This window comes from Myxocyprinus asiaticus, chromosome 35 (genome assembly GCF_019703515.2).
Source record: "Myxocyprinus asiaticus isolate MX2 ecotype Aquarium Trade chromosome 35, UBuf_Myxa_2, whole genome shotgun sequence".
Classification (NCBI taxonomy): Eukaryota; Metazoa; Chordata; class Actinopteri; order Cypriniformes; family Catostomidae; genus Myxocyprinus; species Myxocyprinus asiaticus.
The window spans coordinates 15,263,480-15,285,569 of record NC_059378.1 but is presented as its reverse complement, the minus strand read 5'-3'; the positions used below and the strand labels follow the sequence as shown (position 1 = coordinate 15,285,569).

The 22,090-nt window shown below is 37.4% G+C and overlaps 1 protein-coding gene across 1 annotated transcript in view; it reads left to right on the top strand.

Annotated features, from left to right (window-relative positions):
* The first annotated feature begins 1,595 nt into the window (after positions 1-1,595).
* Positions 1,596-22,090, top strand: part of slc25a26 (solute carrier family 25 member 26) — a 64,347-nt gene continuing 43,852 nt past the window's right edge. Inside the window, exons 1-5 of the mRNA XM_051672994.1 lie at positions 1,596-1,770; positions 2,892-3,048; positions 3,333-3,442; positions 12,455-12,559; positions 12,780-12,827. Coding sequence (XP_051528954.1) covers positions 1,738-1,770; positions 2,892-3,048; positions 3,333-3,442; positions 12,455-12,559; positions 12,780-12,827 — 453 coding nt within the window. The 5' untranslated portion in view covers positions 1,596-1,737. The remainder of the gene's footprint in view (positions 1,771-2,891; positions 3,049-3,332; positions 3,443-12,454; positions 12,560-12,779; positions 12,828-22,090) is intronic.

Genomic DNA, 22,090 nt, shown 5'->3' with positions numbered 1-22,090 from the left:
CAGTCAGTTTGTCCAGATACTCAGGTGGCATTTCACCCAATGCTTCCTGTAGCACTTGCCATAGATGTAGCTGTCTTGTCGGTCTTGTACAGTCTAGCTGATCCCACAAAAGCTCAATGGGGTTAAGATCCATAACACTCTTTTCCAATTATCTGTTTTCCAATGTCTGTGTTTCTTTGCTCACTCTAACCTTTTCTTTTTGTTTTTCTGTTTCAAAAGTGGCTTTTTCTTTGCAATTCTTCCCATAAGGCCTGCACCCCTGACTCTTTACTGTTGTACATGAAACTGGTGTTGAGCAGGTAGAATTCAATGAAGCTGTCAGCTGAGGACATGTGAGGCATCTATTTCTCAAACTAGAGACTCTGATGTACTTATCATCTTGTTTAGTTGTACATCTGGCCTTCCACAGCTCTTTCTGTCCTTGTTAGAGCCAGTTGTCCTTTGACTTTGAAGACTGTAGTGTACACCTTTGGATGAAATTTTCAGTTTTTTGGCAATTTCAAGCATTGTATAGCCTTCAGTCCTCAAAACAATGAATGACTGATGAGTTTCTAGAGAAAGCTGTTTATTTATTTTTTGTTGCCATTTTTGACCTAATATTGACCTTAAAACATGCCAGTCTATTGCATACTGTGGCAACTCAAAAACAAACACAAAGACAATGTTAAGCTTCATTTAACGAACCAAATAGCTTTCAGCTGTGTCTGATATAATGGCAAGTGATTTTCTAGTACCAAATTAGCAACTGAGCATGATTACTCAAGGATAAGGTGTTGGAGTGATGGCTGCTGGAAATGGGGCCTGCCTAGATGCCACCAGTGTGTGTGTGTGTGTGTGTGTGTGTGTATATATATATATATATATATATATATATATATATATATATATATATATATATATATATATATATATATATTTATTTTATTTTTTTATTTGACCCAGATATAGTAGTTAATGGTACCCTCTGTAGGACTTGGCTTTACGTTTCATATGAGTTCGTAATATTCATTTAAACAACTTTTGATAACTTCTGCTGATCATTTAATTAGATATTAACTTACTTTAAAATGTAATCCCTCACTTCACCCATCAGTTCTTGAAGTACATTTAAAACGACTTATAAAAATAACTTATGCAGGCCTTCAGTGAATTTCTTTATTACGGGTCTGTTATTAACATTTAGTAGCTAGTAATAATCATACAGTGGATCATGTCATTAACTGGAATAAGGAATAATAACTAAATAAGGATTTAATTAGAACACGTCAGACAAAGTATTACATTATTAAATTGTATATCAACTTACAGACATATAGAAAAGCAAATTATACACATTTAGATGTATCAGTAAAACATATATGATCAATAGAAGTATCAATAATCTGTCACTTTTTATTTGAGTAAAATAAAGATACAGTATTTCAGTTCTTCATTCAGAAAATATGGAAGAGAAGGGCGGATGTATGAACATTTTTGCTCATGTTTAAAATGTAATTCTTATAATGAAATAGTAGTCACTATATTCCTTTTTTTTTTTTTTTGGCGACATGTGTTCCAAAAGAGTGTTGTTGACGTCGTCACGTGACGTCACCAGAAAACGGCCGCCTTAAACATGGCAGCGCCCATGATGAACGTCGTGCAGTAGTTGGTGCTCTGTGTCAAAGATGAACCACAGCACAAAGTCACCCGATAATTGCTGGTTTAAGAGCTAACGAGAGCGAAACCGTTGCGTACAGTATGGACAAACGAGAATTCACGGCCTCCCTTGTGGTATTGTACATGTTATATCTATAACGCGTTTAAATCAGTTAATGTTATTTAGAGATCTGTTTGAGTTCTTCGTAAATAAGCAACTTCCTGACATTATCTGTAAATGTCACATACATTGAGGGTAATGTTGTGAGATGAGAGTCTTTTTTTTGCACGTGTCTTCCTTTACACTTTTCCTAGAGGGGTTGATTTTGTCATCTCAGATGTGTTTTGGTACCCACAAAAGTTTGAATGTTTTTATTTATTTATTTATTTATTTATTTTAATTATTATTATTATTTATTATGGTTAAGAAGTCAGAGTGACCCTTAAGAAATTGGAAATAATTCTAAAATGAATTACCACTATCTGTTTCTGTAACAAGATCAGGAGTGAAGCCATGGCCTTATCTAATGTAATAGCTGTAACAGTATATTTTTGTGTATTCTGACTTTCTTGCAGTTCTGTTGTTGTACTTTTTGGCCTTTAAGTCTTTATAATCTTTAGAGAAATAAGAAAAACTTACTGCCTAACCATGAATTAGTTGGACTACTACACTTTGAAATGCAGTCCTATAATTATAATTATTATTATAATTACAGCCTGTTTACCAATCACACTGATTACTTTTAGAGTTTGCATCAGGGCAGAACAAGTAACTTACGCTAGAAAGAGTTGGTGGCTCTCCCACGTTGGCACTATTAGTATTTTGCAGCGGAACCTTCCTTTTCTAAATGTGAACTGTGAGCTACGTTGTGATTGGTCAAGTAGGAGTTCGATTACATACAGGCTCGATTGCGCTTCCTGAATACCCTGGATGTCTTCGTCAAATTGACCAGAATCTGAATATAAAACCTGAATCAGTGTATTCAAAAATGTAATCTGAATTTAACGATCTGAATTTGTGCCACGTGCATTTGAATTTCAGTTATGTTCAAATTCAAGTCCTAAAATTCAAGTTCAAGTCCCAATGGCACAAGTTCAAAACTGCAAATTTCAAGTAAACGTTCAAATTCAAGTCCAAATCCCAATGGCACATAATTAATTCCATAATATGTTTACAACATGCATGTGTAAGCACATATGTGTGTTTGCTTTTATAATGATGCATTCAATACTTTTCCTTGTTCTCCATCTCCTAGGCAGGCGGTTGTGCAGGAATGTGTGTAGATCTTACTCTCTTCCCTCTGGACACCATAAAGACAAGGTTACAGAGCCAGCAGGGCTTCTACAAGGCGGGAGGCTTCCGGGGCATCTACGCAGGGGTCCCGTCCACCGCTATAGGCTCCTTTCCCAACGGTAAAGTTAATATACTTTGCAAAAATAAACATGAAAAATGGCTGCATTCACTTTAAAACTTACTTTAAACTTTATAGATCAGTAGCAGTATCACTCTTGCCTTATGTTTATGATAAAGAGCTTATTTAGCCTATGTAAATGATCTCTCTTAAAGTTTGATCATGGGATTTAAACCAGTTGATGGGATTTATACAGATTTAAAGACATACACACATAAAAGTGTTAACAATAGCTGCATACGGAAACTAATTTGCCTCAAACAAAGTGGTTCTGCTTGGTTCTAGCTGCTGCATTCTTCGTCACCTATGAAAGCACCAAGTCCCACCTTGCTGGCTATGCTGCTTCAAAATTGGCCCCCATCACTCACATGCTGGCTGCTTCACTAGGAGAAATTGTAGGTTTCCTGTTTTCCTTCTTCCTCAGTTTCCATTTCCATTTTCAGTCATTTTATTTAGTATCCTTTGCACATCGCAGTGCATATGAACAATATGCCTCTTTACATAATTCCCTGAGGAATTTGATAGACAAATATGCAGAGAGGTTAGATTGAGGTTTTGGTTGGACGAATGTGGACCATCTGGGTTACAACCGAGCCGACGACCATGCATTTTCCCTCCAGCTGGCCAGATAGGATCTTATTATTGCATATTGACATAGCTGTTTTTATAGAGAGCACTTTGAGTCAAGGGAGATTTAGGTTTTTGAGCTGTAAAGAGCACCTTCATTTCCTCTGCTAGTGAAATTCTGATTGCTCCGAGCCATTCAGTTCAGCTCATATCAAACAGTATCTAACACAAAAGCAAAACCTTTGTTTATCCATTTTTCCTTCTAAAATGTATGACCTTTCATATTTTGTATCAAATATTAAATGCAATCTCAAACATAGGCATGCAGTGAATCTGCAACTGCAAATTGCTATAGAAGTCTCTGTAGATTTGCACAGAATTTGTTATGCAGAAACAACCATTAGTCATAACATTCTATACATCCCCCACATCTTGCTTGCATATTAATTTATTAAATATTTTGGCTAATTTAATATTGCTTTCAGCTACCTATAAGAGTGTAGTCTCAGCTATGTTTAGGCATTTTACCATATTAAAATCCATTTATCAAAATTCCACAGGATTTACCCTTAAAATCAGTAACGGAAATGTGAAAAAGTACGCATATCCTGTGTGGACCATGTAACCTTACAATTCAGCTAAATGAAATTTTGCACCTATTTCGAGTCACGGTATATAATTGTATAAATGTTGTAATTCTGTTGTGAATTGATCAAACCAGTGGTTGCTTTCAGTGTATGGTCACATGCATTACTTTTGTGAACAGGTAACTATCTGGTAAATGTGTTGAAACATGTTTCTTGGACGATAATAAAATCGTGAATTTAAATTCAAGTCAGATTTGACATGAAGGATCATAGGAGGGACAATTTTCTTAGGGCAATAGGAGGGTTAAATTAACTGGCTGACTTTTTTTGCGATCTATTTTTCTATGCCGAAGAAGACATTCTGGGTGAAAATGGCATTTTTACCTGCAACTGGACCAGCTACCACCATCTGCAAATCCCAATCATTAAAGTCCCCGTGAAGTGCCTTGACGAGCGCAGTTCGATTTGGTGTTTTAACGTATTTCCTTCTGAAACAGGAAGTGGGGGCGGGACATGACGAACGCCTCGTCCCATTTTTAAAAATTGCCAATAGGCTTTAGTTTACAGCCACACAAACACAGACCTCTTTCCACCATGCTGCTCATGTCAGAGCCGCTTACCGGGGAAAGTTCAGAAGCAATCTCAATAACGGACAGCTTTTCCAAAGACTTACGATCTGAACGATGATCTCACTGACAACATTAATCCATAACCAACCCAAAAACACACACAACACATCGCGGCCTTCGCTTGCGACAAGGCTGGAGCCGTTGTGCGTGTCCAATGCAGATGAATGAGAAACAAGCGAGTAAAAGATAATATATCCATGTTCTGAATCACAATACTCTAAGCATAAAGAATAAAGAACAATACTTGAGCTGTACATCCCAAGAAACCCCTGGCTGCACCAAAAATATAAATAAACTTCCAGCAACATCCTTATGCCCTGTTCTCTTCAAAGACATTTACCCTCCACTGTGAGAGCATCAGATGGCTGAAAGGTGATCATGGTCAGTCAGAACCAGTGTTGGGTATGTTACTTTAAAAAAGTAGTAATCCACTACAAATAACTGATTATTTCTCTGTAATTGTAATAACTTTATTAATTACTTCATTGAATATGAATTACTTTACTTTGAAGTTACTTTCTAAAACACTTTTCTGCTCAACAAATTTAAAAGTAATGTCTATATTCATAGTTCACTGTTACACACAAGTCATACACTCAGCACCTCACGTTTCTCCTTCACAATGACTCGTTACTGGCCCATAATTCATGTATTCTTCATAAATAATACTGTACATTAGAAATAACCCTATATTATACTTAAAAGTAATTAAATTAATTGAAAGTCAGTAACTGTAATCTGATTACAATAGTTTAAAATAGAATGCATAACAGTACTTTTTGACTAAAAAGTAATTAGATTACAGTAATAACAGTAATACATTATATTACAGTAATAATTGAATTACACACAACACTGGTCAGAACTCACTTTTTAAGCGATTCTTATTTGAAATTCTGCTTGGAACGACCCTGCAGCATGGACTGTGCTTCCTTTGAAGTGCCCTGCAAAGGCACGAGAAGCACCAGTTAGAACACAGCCAGACGCGCTGAACAGAGGTAGGTGGAGGGTGCATTTTAGTTCTAGAAAGCATTTGGACAAGGGACAAGGTATGACGTCATGGACGTTCCTGAGTCTTTTTAGCCGGAAGAGAGATACTGCAGATTTTAAATGCTTATATCTTCTCAAAACTAATTTTGTCAACGTTTATAAGTACACTAGTATATAGATGACCGGTAACACTTTACAATAAGGATCTGCTCTTTTACATTAGTTAATGCATTAGGTATTACAATTAACCAAGCAATTAACAGTATATTTTTTACATCATTTATTAATCTTTGTTAATGTTAGTTAATAAAAACACAATTGTTTATAGTTAGTTCATGTTAGTTCATAGTTCATTAACTAATGTTAATAAATACAACTCGTAAGTTTTAAAAATGTAGTACTATATGTTGTAATTAACATTAACTAAGATTAATAAATGCTTAATAATACTGTTCATTGTTAGTTCATGTTAACTGTTGTTGTTAACTAATGTTAACAAATGGAACCTTATTGTAAAGTGTTACCTGATCTTAAAACTAATAGATATGGACTAAAAGCAGCAAAACTTTATTCTTTTTTTTTTTTTTAGTTCACTGGGTTTTAATCCAGTATAAACATAGCTCAGTAAATAAATCTCAAATAAAAAAGGTCAGCCTCTACCAATACCCAAGATATTTTAATATAAGGTGAAGATGACGTCAGGTCTGTTGATAACCCTTTGCCTGCTGCCTCAGGATTTGCACACTTCAAAAGAGGGATTTTTAATAGCAGAACCTTGACTGAATCCCTGTGTGTTGTGGGTGCACGTTGCCCTGTTCAAAGCCTGTAATCCTGGAGCTTACCCATAAAAGTCTTCCCCTCAGGCTGTCTGGAGCTGAAGACAAAGTCATCTTACTTAAGTCATTTCTGCCATTTTACAAGTTCTTTTTAATTTTTTTACTTATAACCAAAGCTCATTAATAGGTTTCTCGACTAGAGGTGATTAATGAATTCAGCTGTTAGTTTTAAAATTTTATGTTTTAGATTTAGAATTTTGGATTGCATCAGTCCATTTTTTATTTCTTGTTTCCTTTTATATTTGCTTGAAATAAATACAAAGTTTTCCCTGTTACTCTTTCCCCAGTACATTTCCATCAGAAAAAAAAAAGTGAGCCACTGCTGTACTGTCATAGTTATGCAGTTGACCCTATAGAAGTTAACTCTAGCAGACTAATCAAAAGCAATGTGGATCCAGGACCTTAAGCTCAGGGATTCAGACTATGCCTTTGTAGCATCAGTTCCACTTCGAACTAAAAGCCTCTCAGCAGCAAACTTCATTATTTGAAATGTCTAAATACACAGCCTGATCCTAACTTTTTCACCCTTACCACTCTCCCCTACATCAAACTTGCCTCTTCACACAATCATATGATAGGTTTTATGCTGCTATGTTATTCTGTAATAACAGCTGCAATCTTTCTCTCTCTTCTCAGTTCAGCTTGGTGGTGTCCATGTAGATGTGTATATGCGTAGGACACACTATAAAGAATGCACAGGCTGATGGTGTGTGTCAGGGCCAGAGCAGGCTGGTATCTAGCCACTATATCAGAATGATCTTTATTCACATTTGCCCAACACACTCTTCGAAAGCTCATTTGTCAAGGGGCTTTCCTGCATTTATAAACTTTGTCCCAAATTTTAAGTGTTTGGTTAAAAATGGCATATGCAATTTTATTACTAAGAGACAAGATGGTGGACGTGTCATCCAGATATTTGCCTGCAGTTTACTTGCAGATGAGATTTAGGAGGCATTGCTCCATAAGGACCCAAGAGGGGTCGCTATTGCTGGTGTTTAAAGAACCTGTAGAATGATCTGTGGAAGATTTCTCTAGATGCCTGTTTTCATTTTAGCTTCCTGAACCTCTGCTGGGTTGCGTGTGTCAGGGTTCAGGGACAGTTTGGAATGTTCCAGCTGTGTCTATTGATGTTTGGCATCACAGCAATGTAAGGGACTGTACTATGTTCACATGGTGTTTTGGAACTTGAAAATGTGGCTTCGGGATTGCGGGTAAAATGGCAAAAATACTAAAAACACTTTCTTTCTACTGGATAGTAGATGGTGATTTATAGTGCTTAAAATGCTTACAGTATACATTGTAATGCATTATCTTTTCATAAAACATATTGTAACTACAGAAAATTACCCATTCATGTTAACACTTTTAAAGAGTTTAATTAGGGCTGCACGATTATGACAAAAATAATAATTGCTGATTATTTCCTTTGATATTGTAATTGCGATTGTTAATTTCGATTAATAGAATTTACATTAAAATACTTATTTTGTGTGGGTCAGTTTCATGCCATATTCTTTATGAAGGCTGTGCATAAAATAAACTTGAGCTATTTTATACTGTAAGTTATTATAGTATATATTATGGATCATATATGCATAAAAAAGTTTTATAATGCATTATACGCTCACTGAGCACTTCATAAGGAACAACTGTACAGCTACATATTCATGCGATTTATCTAATCAGCCAATCGTGTGGCAACAGTGCAATGCATAAAATCAGGCAGATATGGGTCAGGAGCTTCAGTTAATGTTCACATCAGAATGGGTAAAAAATTTGATCTCAGAGATTTCGACCGTGGCACGATTGTTGGTGCCATACGAGCTGGTTTGAGTATTTCTGTAACTGCTGATCTAATGGGATTTTCATGCACAACAGTCTCTAGAGTTTACTCAAAATGGTACAAAAAACAAAAAAACATCCAGTGAGTGGCAGTTCTGTGGATGGAAATGTCTGTTGATGAGAAAGTTCAACGAAGAATGGCCAGACTGGTTTGAGCAGACAGGAAGGCTACAGTGACTCGGATAACACTCTATACAATTGTAGTGAGCAGAATAGCATCTCAGAATGCACAACACATGAAACCTTGAAGCGATTGGCTACAACAGCAGAAGACCACGTTGGGTTCCACTTCTGTCAGCCAAGAACCGAAAGCTGAGGCTGCAGCGGGCACAGGCTCACCAAAACTGGACTGTTGAAGACTGGAAAAACGTAGCCTGGTCTGATGAATTTCGATTGCTGCTGATGCACACAGATGGTAGGGTTAGAATTTGGCGCCAACATCATGAATACATGGACCCAACCTGCCATGTGTCAACAGTCCAGGCTGGTGGTGGTGGTGTAATGGTGTGTGGAATGTTTTCTTGGCACACATTGGGCCCATTAATACCAATCAGTCATCGCTTGAATGCCACAGCCTATTTGAATGTTATTGCTTAACATGTGCATCCCTTCATGGCCACAATTTACACATCTTATAATGGCGACATCCAGCATGATAATACACCATGTCCCAAAGCAAAATTTGTCTCAAATCTGGTTTCATGAACATGACAATGAGTTCATTGCTCTTCAGTGGCCTTCCCCGTCACTGGATCTGAATCCAATAGAACACCTTTGGGATGTGGTAGAACAGGAGATTCGCAGCATGAATGTGCAGCTGACAAATCTGCAGAAATTGCGTGATGTAGTCATGTCAGCATGGACCAGAATCTCAAAGGAATGTTTCCAACATCTTGTGGAAACCATGCCACGAAGAATTAAAGCTGTTGAGAACAAAGGGAGGCCCTACCCATTATTAGTGTATTATTCCTAATAAAGTGCTAAGTGAGTGTATGTAGCCTACTGTACATGTCTAGTGTTATTAACCGTTCATTAGTCTACAACAGAAATAAAGCATCTTTCTTAGTGATTTTATGAAACAACAAAGAAAATAAATCATTAAATTATGTTGACTGAATATGTTCAGTCTGTTTCAGATGTTTGAGGCAAATCAAAATAACTCAAATGTGTGAATTGACCTTGGCCAATTTGACATGCATTTATGTGGTATTCATCATCATTCAATCCATTCCTTCAATTCAGAGAACTGCCCCAACATGTGGAAAAGACAAAGCGCTCAGAATTGATTCGCCTTCATGCTGTTATAAGCTTCGTGCCTTCCTTTAAATGCCGCCAGTCCTTCATTGGCCTTCATGTCGTGATTGAGTGCTGGCCTGGCCTGTCTCTGCTGTTGGAAATTAGATTTTCGTCTTCAGGGTTTTCGCGCCACAGCGCACTGTGGGAATGCCATCGCTTCCAAATTGCTCGCAAATAAAGATGAATGGTGTAGGGAATGCAAAAAACACAGGCAGCACATTTATCAAGCAATTAAAGCCTCGATCAGAAGAGTCTAACCTTAACTCTTTCCAACAAGATAATCATTACAGCTCTTAAACGTTAACTAATTAAACAGCCTCTATGTTATTGCTTCAACTGCTTTAATCATGCTTGACTACATTCAAAAACACCTCAAAAGGGCAAACATTTAAGTATTTAAAAAGTTTCTCCCCTCACTGCTCTGTGTAAATAATGTTGGTAATTGATCTGATATAATTTCTCACTAGTCCTCCATCAACTCCCCTGCGAGATGATATAAAATTGCTGTGACGCGCACTCGCGCCCACCAATTCAATTATGGCAAGAATTACTTGTCATATCCACTTCCCTCTCTATTTAGTGACATAATTTTTATCCTTTTGAGAATTACACGAGGAGACGTGATGTTCAGTGTTTTGTAAATGTTAACACAGCAAAAAAAGAATGTAATGAGCTTTGTAAAATGGACTCAGGCAATGTGTAACGAACTGATAGTGGATAGGTTCCATGTTGGCCCGCTAGATGGCACTCTTGTCACACGCTTGTGGTGTCGCTTTTATAAACATGATTGTCAGACACTTTCACTACTGAGCTTACTTTTTCTCAGTGGAAATAACAATTAGAGTCCCCCTCAGCTGGAATACTTTATTTTAATCTCAGTCATAGACTGTACCTCAGATAATTTTTTTTTTAAAGTGCTTGAAAGGTCTGGTGAGAATTCCAGTTGGCTCAGCTTCCAGCCAAACGTGCACATTTGTGTCACACTGTATCGCAGTACTGCAAAGTCTCCACACACGCTGTTTTGTAGGCCAAGTGGCCATTCATTCAGCAACTGCAATGTGCAAGGAGGTGTAGAAAGGCCCACAGATCCACTCTGCCGCCTGCCAGACTCATACAGAGCGCAAACTACCGTAGCTTGTTCACACAAGCCATGCCTAGGCTGTCAGCTGGGCTCACAGCAGACCCAACAGCGAACATAGCAGCACCCCACACCCATTCTCTCATTCAGAAGAGATTACTTCTAGCACCACGGATCCAGTGTGTGAGTCGGGGGGTCAGATGGGGAGTCCTGTGGTTGTGGAGATTGCTTTCCATCCTTTGTTCGCCCTGGTATTTCCGCCCCCAGCATGGAGATGATAAGAAGTAATGCAGCACAAGTGTAGTTTAAGGGGGAATGTGGCCGTGAAGAATGTAGCTTGAATAATACCACAGTTGAGCTACCAACAAACTATGCTTGGTGGATTGTACAGGAGAAATTTCTCTACAAGTGTGTGTGTGGGTGGGTTTGGGTGGTTTACGAGGACATTTTTTTTAGGTTACAAACTGGTAATCACAAGGGTATTATACTATAAATGTGGTTTATGAGGACATTTCTAGTGTCCCCATAATTCAAATCGCTTAAAAACATACTAACCGATGTTTTTTTTGAAAATGGAAAAATGCAGAACGTTTTTTGTGAGGGTTAGGTTTAGGGGTAGGGGATAGAATCTATAGTTTGTACAGTAAAAAAATTATGTCTATGGAGAGTCCTCATAAGGATAGCCTCACCAACATGAGTGTGTGTGTGTGTGTGTATTTGCGTGTGCTTATTTTTCAAGATGTCTTTAATTTTAAAATGTGTAAAAACAACTAAGTTGCCAAAATGACTCATTCTCAACTCCTTCACATTTTGATGTCACACTGTGGTAGACATTTGTATCTGACCGCCTCCACAACAACACATCAATGCCTACTTTACCTTATCACTTCCTAAGGCCCCCCTCCAGTAGCAGTGTGCAGTGAGATGGCAAAGAGAGATCAGGTCAGTCAAGAGCAGAGAGCCAATCATAAAAGTACTGTCAAGTCTTAAAGGAGAAGCAGCACCAAAACTGAGCTTTTCTGACAGTGAATGAGGGTGGAAAATGGTCATGTTTTACAAAAATATGTAATATGTTTTTGCAAAAATCTTTACTAATATTATAAGTAAACCCACAAGGAACATATTAAAATAATTTAAAAAAATGTCATGATCCCTTTAACATTAGTTAACAACATTTTTAAAATTAAAAGTTGTATATGTTAACATTAGTAAATGCATTATGAACTTACAATGAACAATTGTATTTTCATAAATTGTATTTAATAAATGCTGTAAAAATATATTTCATGACACTTAATGCATTTACTAATTTTAACTAATAAAACGTTGCTGTAAAATGTTACCATCTTAACAAATGTATTTTGTCTTGTTGTTCCATTGCCAGATTTCTTTACATTTATATAAACTTTTATAATTAAGTTTATAGTTATGAATGTCAGTAAATTTATTCTATTTCTTATTTTCTAACAGCCATTTTTTGTACTTGGGTACTTGCAGTGTACTTGTGTATTTTGATTTGTTTGCGTGTGTGCTGCACAGCACAGTTAGAGAGTTGATGAGCGTTCTCTCCCATTTTACAAAGGTCGCCTGTCTGATCCGTGTACCGACTGAAGTGGTAAAACAGAGAACACAGGCCAATCCCTCCCTCAGTACCTATCGGGTGCTGCTGAATACGCTACAAGAAGAGGTGAGCACATACTGTCAGGTTGATTTATAGTGAAGGATGCACTTGAGTGCATGCTGTCTCATTACAAGCAGATGGACAGGCAGATTGGTAGATAAATTGGTAGTTTACTGTAAAGTAGCCAATGATGAAAATGCCATGTCATTTGGTTTGTACAGAGGTTGTGGATCAAGAGATTCATGAACAATGTTTCTAATTCTTTTTTTCTGGCCTGTCATTGCAGGGTTTCAGAGGGTTATACAGAGGTTACGGCAGTACAGTCCTCAGGGAGGTAGGCTGGCTCTGCTGTATACAAATTCTGCACCATACAAGAGCCCTCTTTCTCTTCCGGCAAAAGGGCCAAAAATATTTTATGACTCATCCTAAGGGAATATTAAGGGTTCAATACAAGTTAAGCTCAGTCAACTGCATTTGTGGCATACCACAAAAAATTATTTCGACTCATCTGTTCTTTTCTTAAAAAAAGCAAAAAGCAAAAATCGAGCTTACAGTGTGGCACTTCAATGGAAGTGAATGGAGCCAATTTTTGAAGGGTTTAAATGCAGAAATCTGAAGCTTGTGCAAGCAAGTACCTCACTGGAACCCAGATTTGTACGTTTTTTAAAGAAAAGGAGGGACGAGTCAAATACATTTTTGTGGTAATCAACATTATGCCACAAATGCTGTCGATTGAGCTTAACTTGTACTGAACCTGGAATAAACAAGCCATCAATTGGTTGGAATTTTTCATTTGGAAAGTGTCTTCATTGCTTTCGTCCATGGCATCAGATGTCAAATTTGGGTTTGCAAAGCTGTGATGTGAACAAAAGGTTTTTAAAAAACTTGCCTTCGTCATGTCCTGCCCCAACTTCCTGCTTCAATAGGTATTACTTCAACACAGGGTCGAAAACAGCACGTGTTAAACCATTTTGTGGGGTCTTTAAAACAACCCCTTACAATACCTTTGTCTTATTATTCCACATAATTATATAAATGTTATGATATTGGCATTAGCTTTGAATATCATTTTAACAGAAATTTCCATATTCAGATTGTCGTTATTGTATTTTACTCCTATACAATCTTGTATAGTCTGGGTTAGTTGACCCCTTTCTTTTTAAGGTTCTTTTCTGAATTTCAGTTTGCTCATTCAAGCCAGTCTTTTTTGTATAAGCTATTTATCTAGTTAATTAAGCTAATAAGCGATGGAACAAGAACCAGGCAAAACAACCACAAGGTGAAGGTGGACACCCCCCACCCCCTCCCCTGGCAATAGAAGACACGTTTTTTTAATGGATCTCTTGTTCTCACTCTTTGATTTATCGTCTGGTTCCCTATGCAACTGCATCACATGATAATGCTTATTGAGTTCCTGCAAAGCTCATATTTTTTCATTTTTTTTGCAAATTTTATTTTCTCCACTTTCATGTCATGAACCGACAGAAGAAGGTAAAGGCAGTGAAATATTTGAAATCAAAGTCTATATGAAGGTGACACTCGTCTTTTTTTGTGAGGTGATATTGTCTCTCACTGCTGGGCGATCCTGTACTTATTTTCCACCTCACTTAACACACGTTATTCACAGAAATTCCATCTGGACATAAAGAAAAAAGAACAAGCCTTTACTGATTTCTCAAAGGGCTTTTGAATAAATGAATACATTTTGGATGCGAGTGAGCAGCTCAGACTGAATACTAAGGGCCAGATAAAATAGAGGTGCTGAGAGGTGCCCCGCATCTTCCTTGGGATTGGCTTTGACGTGTGTCAGGAAACTAATTCATTTTCTCAGCCCACTATCTTATCCAACGCCGCAACCCTGTCAGGTTAAGTTTGTTTACCCTGGATGCCGAGTCCCCATCACGCAGAGATTTAATTGGGGTCTTCTCCATTATGTAGATTCATTAAAGAGCCCTGGACAAGAGGTTGTGATGAGATACAACTCACAGAGAAAGCCACTATCAAATCATTCTCTTGTCAAAGTTAGGTTGCTCAAGAACATATTAGTTCTGGTTTAAAGGGATAGTTCACCCAAAAATGTATATTCTGTCATTATTTACTCACACTCATGTCGTTCCAAACCTGCATGACTTTCTTTTGTTTTATGAAACAATTACAAAGTTAATGATGGCCAGGGACAGAGCAGCCTTTCGTGTTCTGCGGAAGGAAGCCAGTCATACAGGTTTGGAACTGTATGAGGGTGAGTAAATGAAGACAAAATTATTTATTTATTTTTTTCCCTTTTTTTTTTTTCTTTCTGTTTTGGTTAAATATCTCTAAGTAAATTTATTTTTTTATTTTTATTTTTTTATTACATTAAATAAGTGTTTAGGGAAATTGGCCAAAAGTAAGTTTATGTGTCTGAAATAAATATTCAAAGTCTCTACCTCATGGGGTGTATCCTAGTTTCAAACACTAGAGGGCACAATAGGGTCAGAGCAAATCCAAGAACCATCTGCATGGGAGCTGAAAGGATTAGAGCGCTTCAGATTACTATCAGCATCAAACAATAGAACTTTTCAACTTTATTGAAGTTAAATGATCAATAGAAGTATTTTCCCCTTGTTTCCCCTTTTGTAATCTTTTTGCTCCTGTATATCTTGATCTTTTTGCTGAATGGCATTTTGAATATGAGTAGTATGGAATTAGAAAAGTTTCTCTGTCATGTTGACAGAGGAATCCAATCATAGCACTTTCTCATGGTCCATGACACTCGCCTGAGAGAGAGCATGAGAGACAGACAGAGGAAGTGTAGCTCATAGTTCTCTCATCTGACAAACTGCATTGTATGGCAGAGCAGATGTTAAAGAGGAGGAGGGGAGGAGAAGAGCACTGGTAACCCTGTAAGAATGTAGATATGCCTTGAGCGGCATTCCTTTCAAGTTCTGCGTTAGTTGTTGCTGAGATCTATTAAAATGTTTTTTCCTCAGCATTCGCTCAGATTCAGGTGATGATCTTGCACTTAAAGGAACAGTTCACCTAAGAATGAAAATTCTATCCTTCATTTCATTAATTTGTTCTGTCAATCATTTACTCACCCTCATGTTATTTCAAACATTGTTTATATTTTTTCTTAGGAATACAAATGAACATATTTTGCAGAATGTCCAATCTACTCTTTTCCATACATTAAAAAATAAGGGGACTGTGGCTTTCGAACTCCAAAAATGATGGGGGAAAAAGCTAAATGTAATTAGTGCACTGTATTCCAGGTTTTCTGAAGCCAAAATAGGTTTGTGTGAAAAACAAAGTAAATGATGAAAGAACTTTCATTTTTGGGTGAACTATTCCTTTAAAGATTCTCCCCAGTTTCACAACAGATCTGCAGTTGAATCTTATAGTCTCCCATTATGACTTAAAGAGAGCATTTTGGTTCAACCAAAAATGAAAATTCTATCATCATTTACTCACCCTCATGCCATCCCATATCTCAGCTGTGTAGGTCCATACTATGCAAGAGAATGGTGACTAAAACTTTGAAGCTCTAAAAAGCACATAAAGACAGCATAAAAGAAATCCGTACAACTCCAGTGGTTTAATCCATGTCTTCTGAAGTGATCTAATCAGTTTTAGGTGAGAATAGACCAAAATGTTACTCTTTTTTTCACTATAAATTTTGACATCAGCAGTCTCCTTGGTTTCAAGCTTGGTTACACTTCCTTGCACCATCTAGAGCTCTGCGCATGCGTCAAGCTCTAGGAAGTTAATATATTTTTGTCTTTTTCAATAAAGCCCATTTAAACCTGGGCTGCAAATTATTTAACTCTGGGGAAACTCAAGCATTAGTATTAATGATATAGATTTTTTTCTTGTGTTTTTAGGAAGTTACTGGTTCAAATGTTTCAGCATATTCTTTTAATATTTTTAGGTGAATTTTGGGGAAATGTTTCATAATTACAATGTGTTCTCAAGAAACAAAATTTCACCATTATTATAATTAAGTTTCAGAATGTACCATTATTTTAATTAAGTAGACAAACACATGCTTTTACTTTCTTGGAAAGCCTTCCCAGTGAGCTAGGAGGCCTCTTACACCCTTTAAGGTTTTATAAACTGTTTCGAAAAATCATTTGCAATTTTTATCTATGATTTACTGAATTGTGATGATTACATAAAAAATTGACAGCTAAGGCCCGTTGTTCTGTGCATCAGAAAAATATCCCATATTTACACTAGCTTATATTTTTATGGGACGTCTCTGAGAGTTAAACTATTTTGTCAGTGCTGGATTTAATAGAACTTTAGTCGGATGTTGTCAAAGCTAAGCCATCCAGCCCTTGTTCGTCAGCCCTGCCTCATCACTCAGTGTCTTCTTATGTTTTGTCTTTATTTTATCTGATTAGCCTGACATTAAACATGCAAGCCATACACATTCCTGATCATATTTCACAATGTTGTGTGTGCGCATATGTGCATGTGTGAGTACATTTTGTGGATGTGTGGGTGATTGTATACTGTATATAAATGTGTATGTGTGTTATCATTGGTCCATACCAGTTTGTGTTTATTCTTTCTCGTCTGGTGGGCTTAGTTTCTGTTTATTTTAACTGTTCCATATATGAGTGAAGGATTTACGGTGCACATGTGGAGGCACGGAGGCTTCCTTTCTGTCCTCCACCTGAGCACATCATGCCTCCAGCTGAAATATGAGAGGGAATCTTGAAGAATATGGTGTGGTGTCAAAATAAAGATGCTGTTCCCATACTGGCTGTGTATTAAAGAGGGCTGGTTTTCGCCAACATTATCACACAGGAAATCGACATTTCGTTTTCGAAGGTTCATGTAGCCTGAAATCAAACCCATTCGGCTGAATTACTGACAAGCACCATCCCCCATCAGATATTTTTTCAGCAATTCAAGCACAAACACATTTCCCTATAGCACTACTGCAACCCCCAAGACACAACTTGTTGTCTGGAACCAGGAAGTTATCAAGTTCACATTAACAGTGGTGATTTGAAGGTTGCATTTTCACTCTAAAATTAAAATTTTTACTCCACTAACTGTCAGGTTTAGTGTTGGGGGTTGGGGGTACAGTTAATAAAATATGCCTTTCCGTTGACTGTTTTACGTAATTTACAACTAAAAATACAACTTGCTTTTGGCGTCACTTTGTGGACATTTGACCCGGAAACAAAGCTCACTTGCCCATACATTCAACAGCACTTCCAGCTTTGGCCACTGGAGGGCAGTGATTCGAATTTCGCTGAGCACAGACCTTTACGTTTTAGCTTAGTGTCAGCTTCAGATTGCCCAGCCACAGACCATTAGCGCTCCATCTAATATATATTGCACACAAAAATTGCAAGAGCTTTCTCAAAAGACCAAGCTCCAATCTGACTGGATGACACATTCCTGGTATTAAGGTGCATAGATTTGATCATTTCATACATTTCTCAAGCTGTTCCAATAAGTGCTTCCAAGGAAGAGCTAGTCGCTTGATTTGGCAAATTTTGTGTTGGGGTTTGTGGCATTAAATCTTTGAAAGATGTTAAAAAATTTAGTTTGAGACACCTAGCAGCAAGTAAACAAGATATATACCTGTATATTCCATTTGAGTTATATTTGATTATTTATTTTTTAGGGCTGGGAAATGTAATGCGTTCTTTTACTTCCTGAAACTTCACTAATGTTTTTTCCCACTTTCTGTGGCTAAAATTGGCATATATAAATTTCCAGGTGGTACACGATTGACTCGACTGCACATTCTAGTAAAGAAACTGATTGTGTGGACCAGTGCATGCTTATTGATTATACGCTTGACACATGTCCTCGGCATAATAAACAAATGGAGACTTCACCCGCAAGTGGTGAGCCAGGTTTGGGAGAGATATAGGCAAGCTACCATATCTCTTCCCATCATCCGAAAACGATCACTTGCTGTCATCTAAACTGTGCGTGGTACAGACTGAACGGTAGCCAGAGAAAATAATAGATTTGAGTTCTGATTTTAAACAACATTCAATTTGTTTTTATATCTGTATGTATAGTGTCTTATTATGCATTGGCAATGTACATTTAAGTTTATCTTGCTCATAAAGCTTGGTATAAATTGAATCTGCCCATTTGATTTTATTATTTTTAAAAAGTCCACTGGAAAATGGCAAAATATTTTGCTCAACTTTTATTGCCTGTCTACTGATTTTATGGCATATAACATGTACATATTTATATCATTTAAATAAATGATGACTTACCAATTTCTTGCAAGTTATTTGAGACAAAGAATAAAACAGATACATTTAGAATTAATTATATTTTAATGTTTGTTTTAATGTGCCATGATTAATCGCGATTAATCACAGAAAACAATGTGCGATTATTTAGTTACAAAATTTGAATCGATTCACAGCCCTGATATTTTTCATGTAAAAAAGAAACAGCTTTGTTTCTTTGTTGGTCACTAAGTGTGCAGTCCTTGGTCAGAATAAGTTGCAGTGTGGTCCAGATTTTGTGCCAAAAGTCATAAGTCTGGTTACGGGAGAACTTGAACAAGGAGAATTATGCAGTCTTGTATGTAGATGGTAATCCGCTGATGTAGTGTATATAGGGATGTTTTGGACAAGTTGAAGTTATGTTTAGTTGAGTGTGTATGTCAAGAAAACACTCTGAATGAGCCAAAAGTTTGTCTCTGACTGTTGGTTGCTCCAACCGTCCACTCTTTACACTCTCTGAGGGACTGGTTTTGGCAGGTCTTTTCATAGGGCTGCTGACCAGAATTAGGAGAATCCGCTTATATGATAGAGCTGAACAAGACACTCCATTTGTCTGCGTTTGTCTGATGATTAATAAGAGTCGAATTGGATATAGACCTTTCCATGTGTAGAAAAGACCTGGTTTACATGCACACTCTTGCAGATGAACACTTGCAGTCTCCCCAAGACCCTTTCCTATAATACACACTCACAGTTGAGGTAGCCAGCATAATATACAGAGATTGATGTATAGTTCATGTTGTTGGTCTGCACTCCCATTCCTGTTTGACTCGATTCTGTAATTCTAGCACTAGTCTCAAATCAGTCACAGCTGTTAAATTATCCTTTTACTCACAATCCACTGCAGCATTTGTTCCTCTTAATGATAGCGTAACAATCACAAGACTAGCCACTCTCGCCAAGGTTTCTGGACTGGGACCCTTAGGACGGCCTGAAATGTTGATGTTTAATAAAAATAATAAAAATAAAAATATTGATCGTTGGATCTAAAGTATTGATGCCATATCGTGAGAAAAAAATAATTGTGATAGGCTATATCAATATACAGTATGATTGTATTAGCACATCCCTAGTTTGAAGAAATATTCAAGTCTTTTTGTCTTTTATTCCTTTTTGATGTTCAAAGAAACAAGATACCAACTTTTCCCTGTTCTAAATTTAAGTGTATTGGTGTATTTTTACAGTCACTCAGTCAGGGTTTGTCGCTGTGGGTTTGTGTGCACAACCTATTTGTTGGTTAAGTTGTTTTAATTAGCATATCTCGCTAGGTCTTGGGGTTATGTTTGCTTCCCACAATTTTCTGCATGTTTGTCTCAATCCGGGCAGAAAACCATCTCGGCCCCTCTCATATGGTTTCAATAAGGGCTGCCGGTCTGGTTGGGGACCTAGAGAGACTGAGAGAGAGAGTTAATGGTGACTGGGGCAAGGGGGTAGGGGTTCTTGCCTCTGTTGCCCCACAGACCTGTGACCTGTGCTAGAATATGCCTCAGAGCAACAATAGTATCACTGGGTCTAACACGCATAAACACACACACCCAGACATAAGTAAAATTACCCACCGACTGTAAAGACTTGGAGTATAGTGATGCTCGCATTAGAAGGCAATTGGGAAAGAGAGACAGTCATCCCTCCTAAAGGGTGATATGCATTGCCCTTCTCATGAAAGAGCAGCACCCTTGTAAAACAAGTGTGAGGTTAACCTCTAATTGTAGGGTGAGCTTTGCTGTCTCACGTTGTGATTTATTTCCCTCGTGCCATCGCTCTCTTTCTCTTTTTCTCTTCGTCCTTCTATAAACACTCTGGAAAAAATTTTGTGTGCATTATTACCAGGCTGGTCACACTGTGAATTCGGCAAATGTACGTTGAAAGTTCTGCTGCAGTAATCGGTCTGTGCTCACCGAAATTTGAAGCACTGCCCCCAGTAGCCAAAGCTGGAAGTGTTGTTAAACGTATGGGTACACGTGAGCTCCAGTTTCTGGGTGAATTGTCAGAGTGGTACCAAAACGAAGTTGTATTTTTAGGTGTAAATGATGTAGTACAGACAAACGGAAAGCTTATTTTATTAAAGGAATAGTTCACCCAAATTTTTTTATTCTCTCATCATTTAATCTACCCTTATGCTATCCCAGATGTGCATGACTGTCTTCTGCTGAACACAAATGATGATTTTTAGAAGAATATTTCAGCTCTGTAGGTCCTCACAATGAAAGTGAATGGGTACCAACATTTTGAAGCTCCAAAAGCATAAAAGTAATCCATACTCCAGTGGTTAAATCCATATCCTTAGAAGCAAAATAAAAAGTGTGGGTGACAAACAGATCAATATTTAAGTCCTTTTTTTACTGTAAATTCTCCTCCCTGCCCAGTAGGTGCCAATATGCATGAAGAATGTGAATCGCCAAAAACAAATGAAGAATGTCAAAGTGAAAGTGTAGATTGATAGTAAAAAATGACTTAAATATTGATCTGTTTCTCACCCACACTTATATCACTTCTGAAGAAATGGATTTAAGCACTAGAGTTGTATGGATTACTTTTATTCTGTTTTATGTGCTTTTGAAGTTGAAAAATGTTGGTACCCATTCACTTGCATTGTGAAGACCTACAGAGCTAAAATATTATCCTAAAATTATTAGTTTGTGTTCAGCAGAAGAAAGAAAGTCATACACATCTGGGATGGCATGAGGGTGAGTAAATAATGAGAGAATTTTCATTTTTGGGTGAACTGTTCCTTTAACTCTACCCCCCAACCCTAAACCTAACCATTTGGGAGTGAAAAAGCAACCTCCTAATCACACTCACCATTGTTTATGTGAATGTGTATACTTCCTGATTCCCACGGGACCAGAGCCCATGTCTCTGAGATTGCTTATGCAATGTAGCATTCAGAACGACCCACAAAATTGGCAGTTGCGGCATGCAAATTGTGTTCAGCACAAAATCTTTAGGCATGTTTATGCTGTTACCTAATTTGTCTTGTATTAAAACAATGCAGACAGCATGTGAAAGCAAACAACACTATCAGTGGGCGTAATTCATTCTAAGTAAATCCCCCTCCCACTCTTAATATTCTCTCAATATTCTTTTTAAAGGTGCACTGAGTAACATTTGAGTTTGTTGCGCCCACATCTATTGGTGCAGATGCAGCATCACCTAAAAATAGAAGTTTCCAGTTACTGATGTCATTGTAAAAATGCGCTATTTGCAGTCAGCCATGATTATTTTATTCTGCAAGTAATATTCAGTAGGTCCTGTGATCTCAACATGTGATGTAGAATACAGCAGCTTTTTCTCTAAGACTGATATGACTACAGCCATCATCTCATGTGAATGTACATAATTG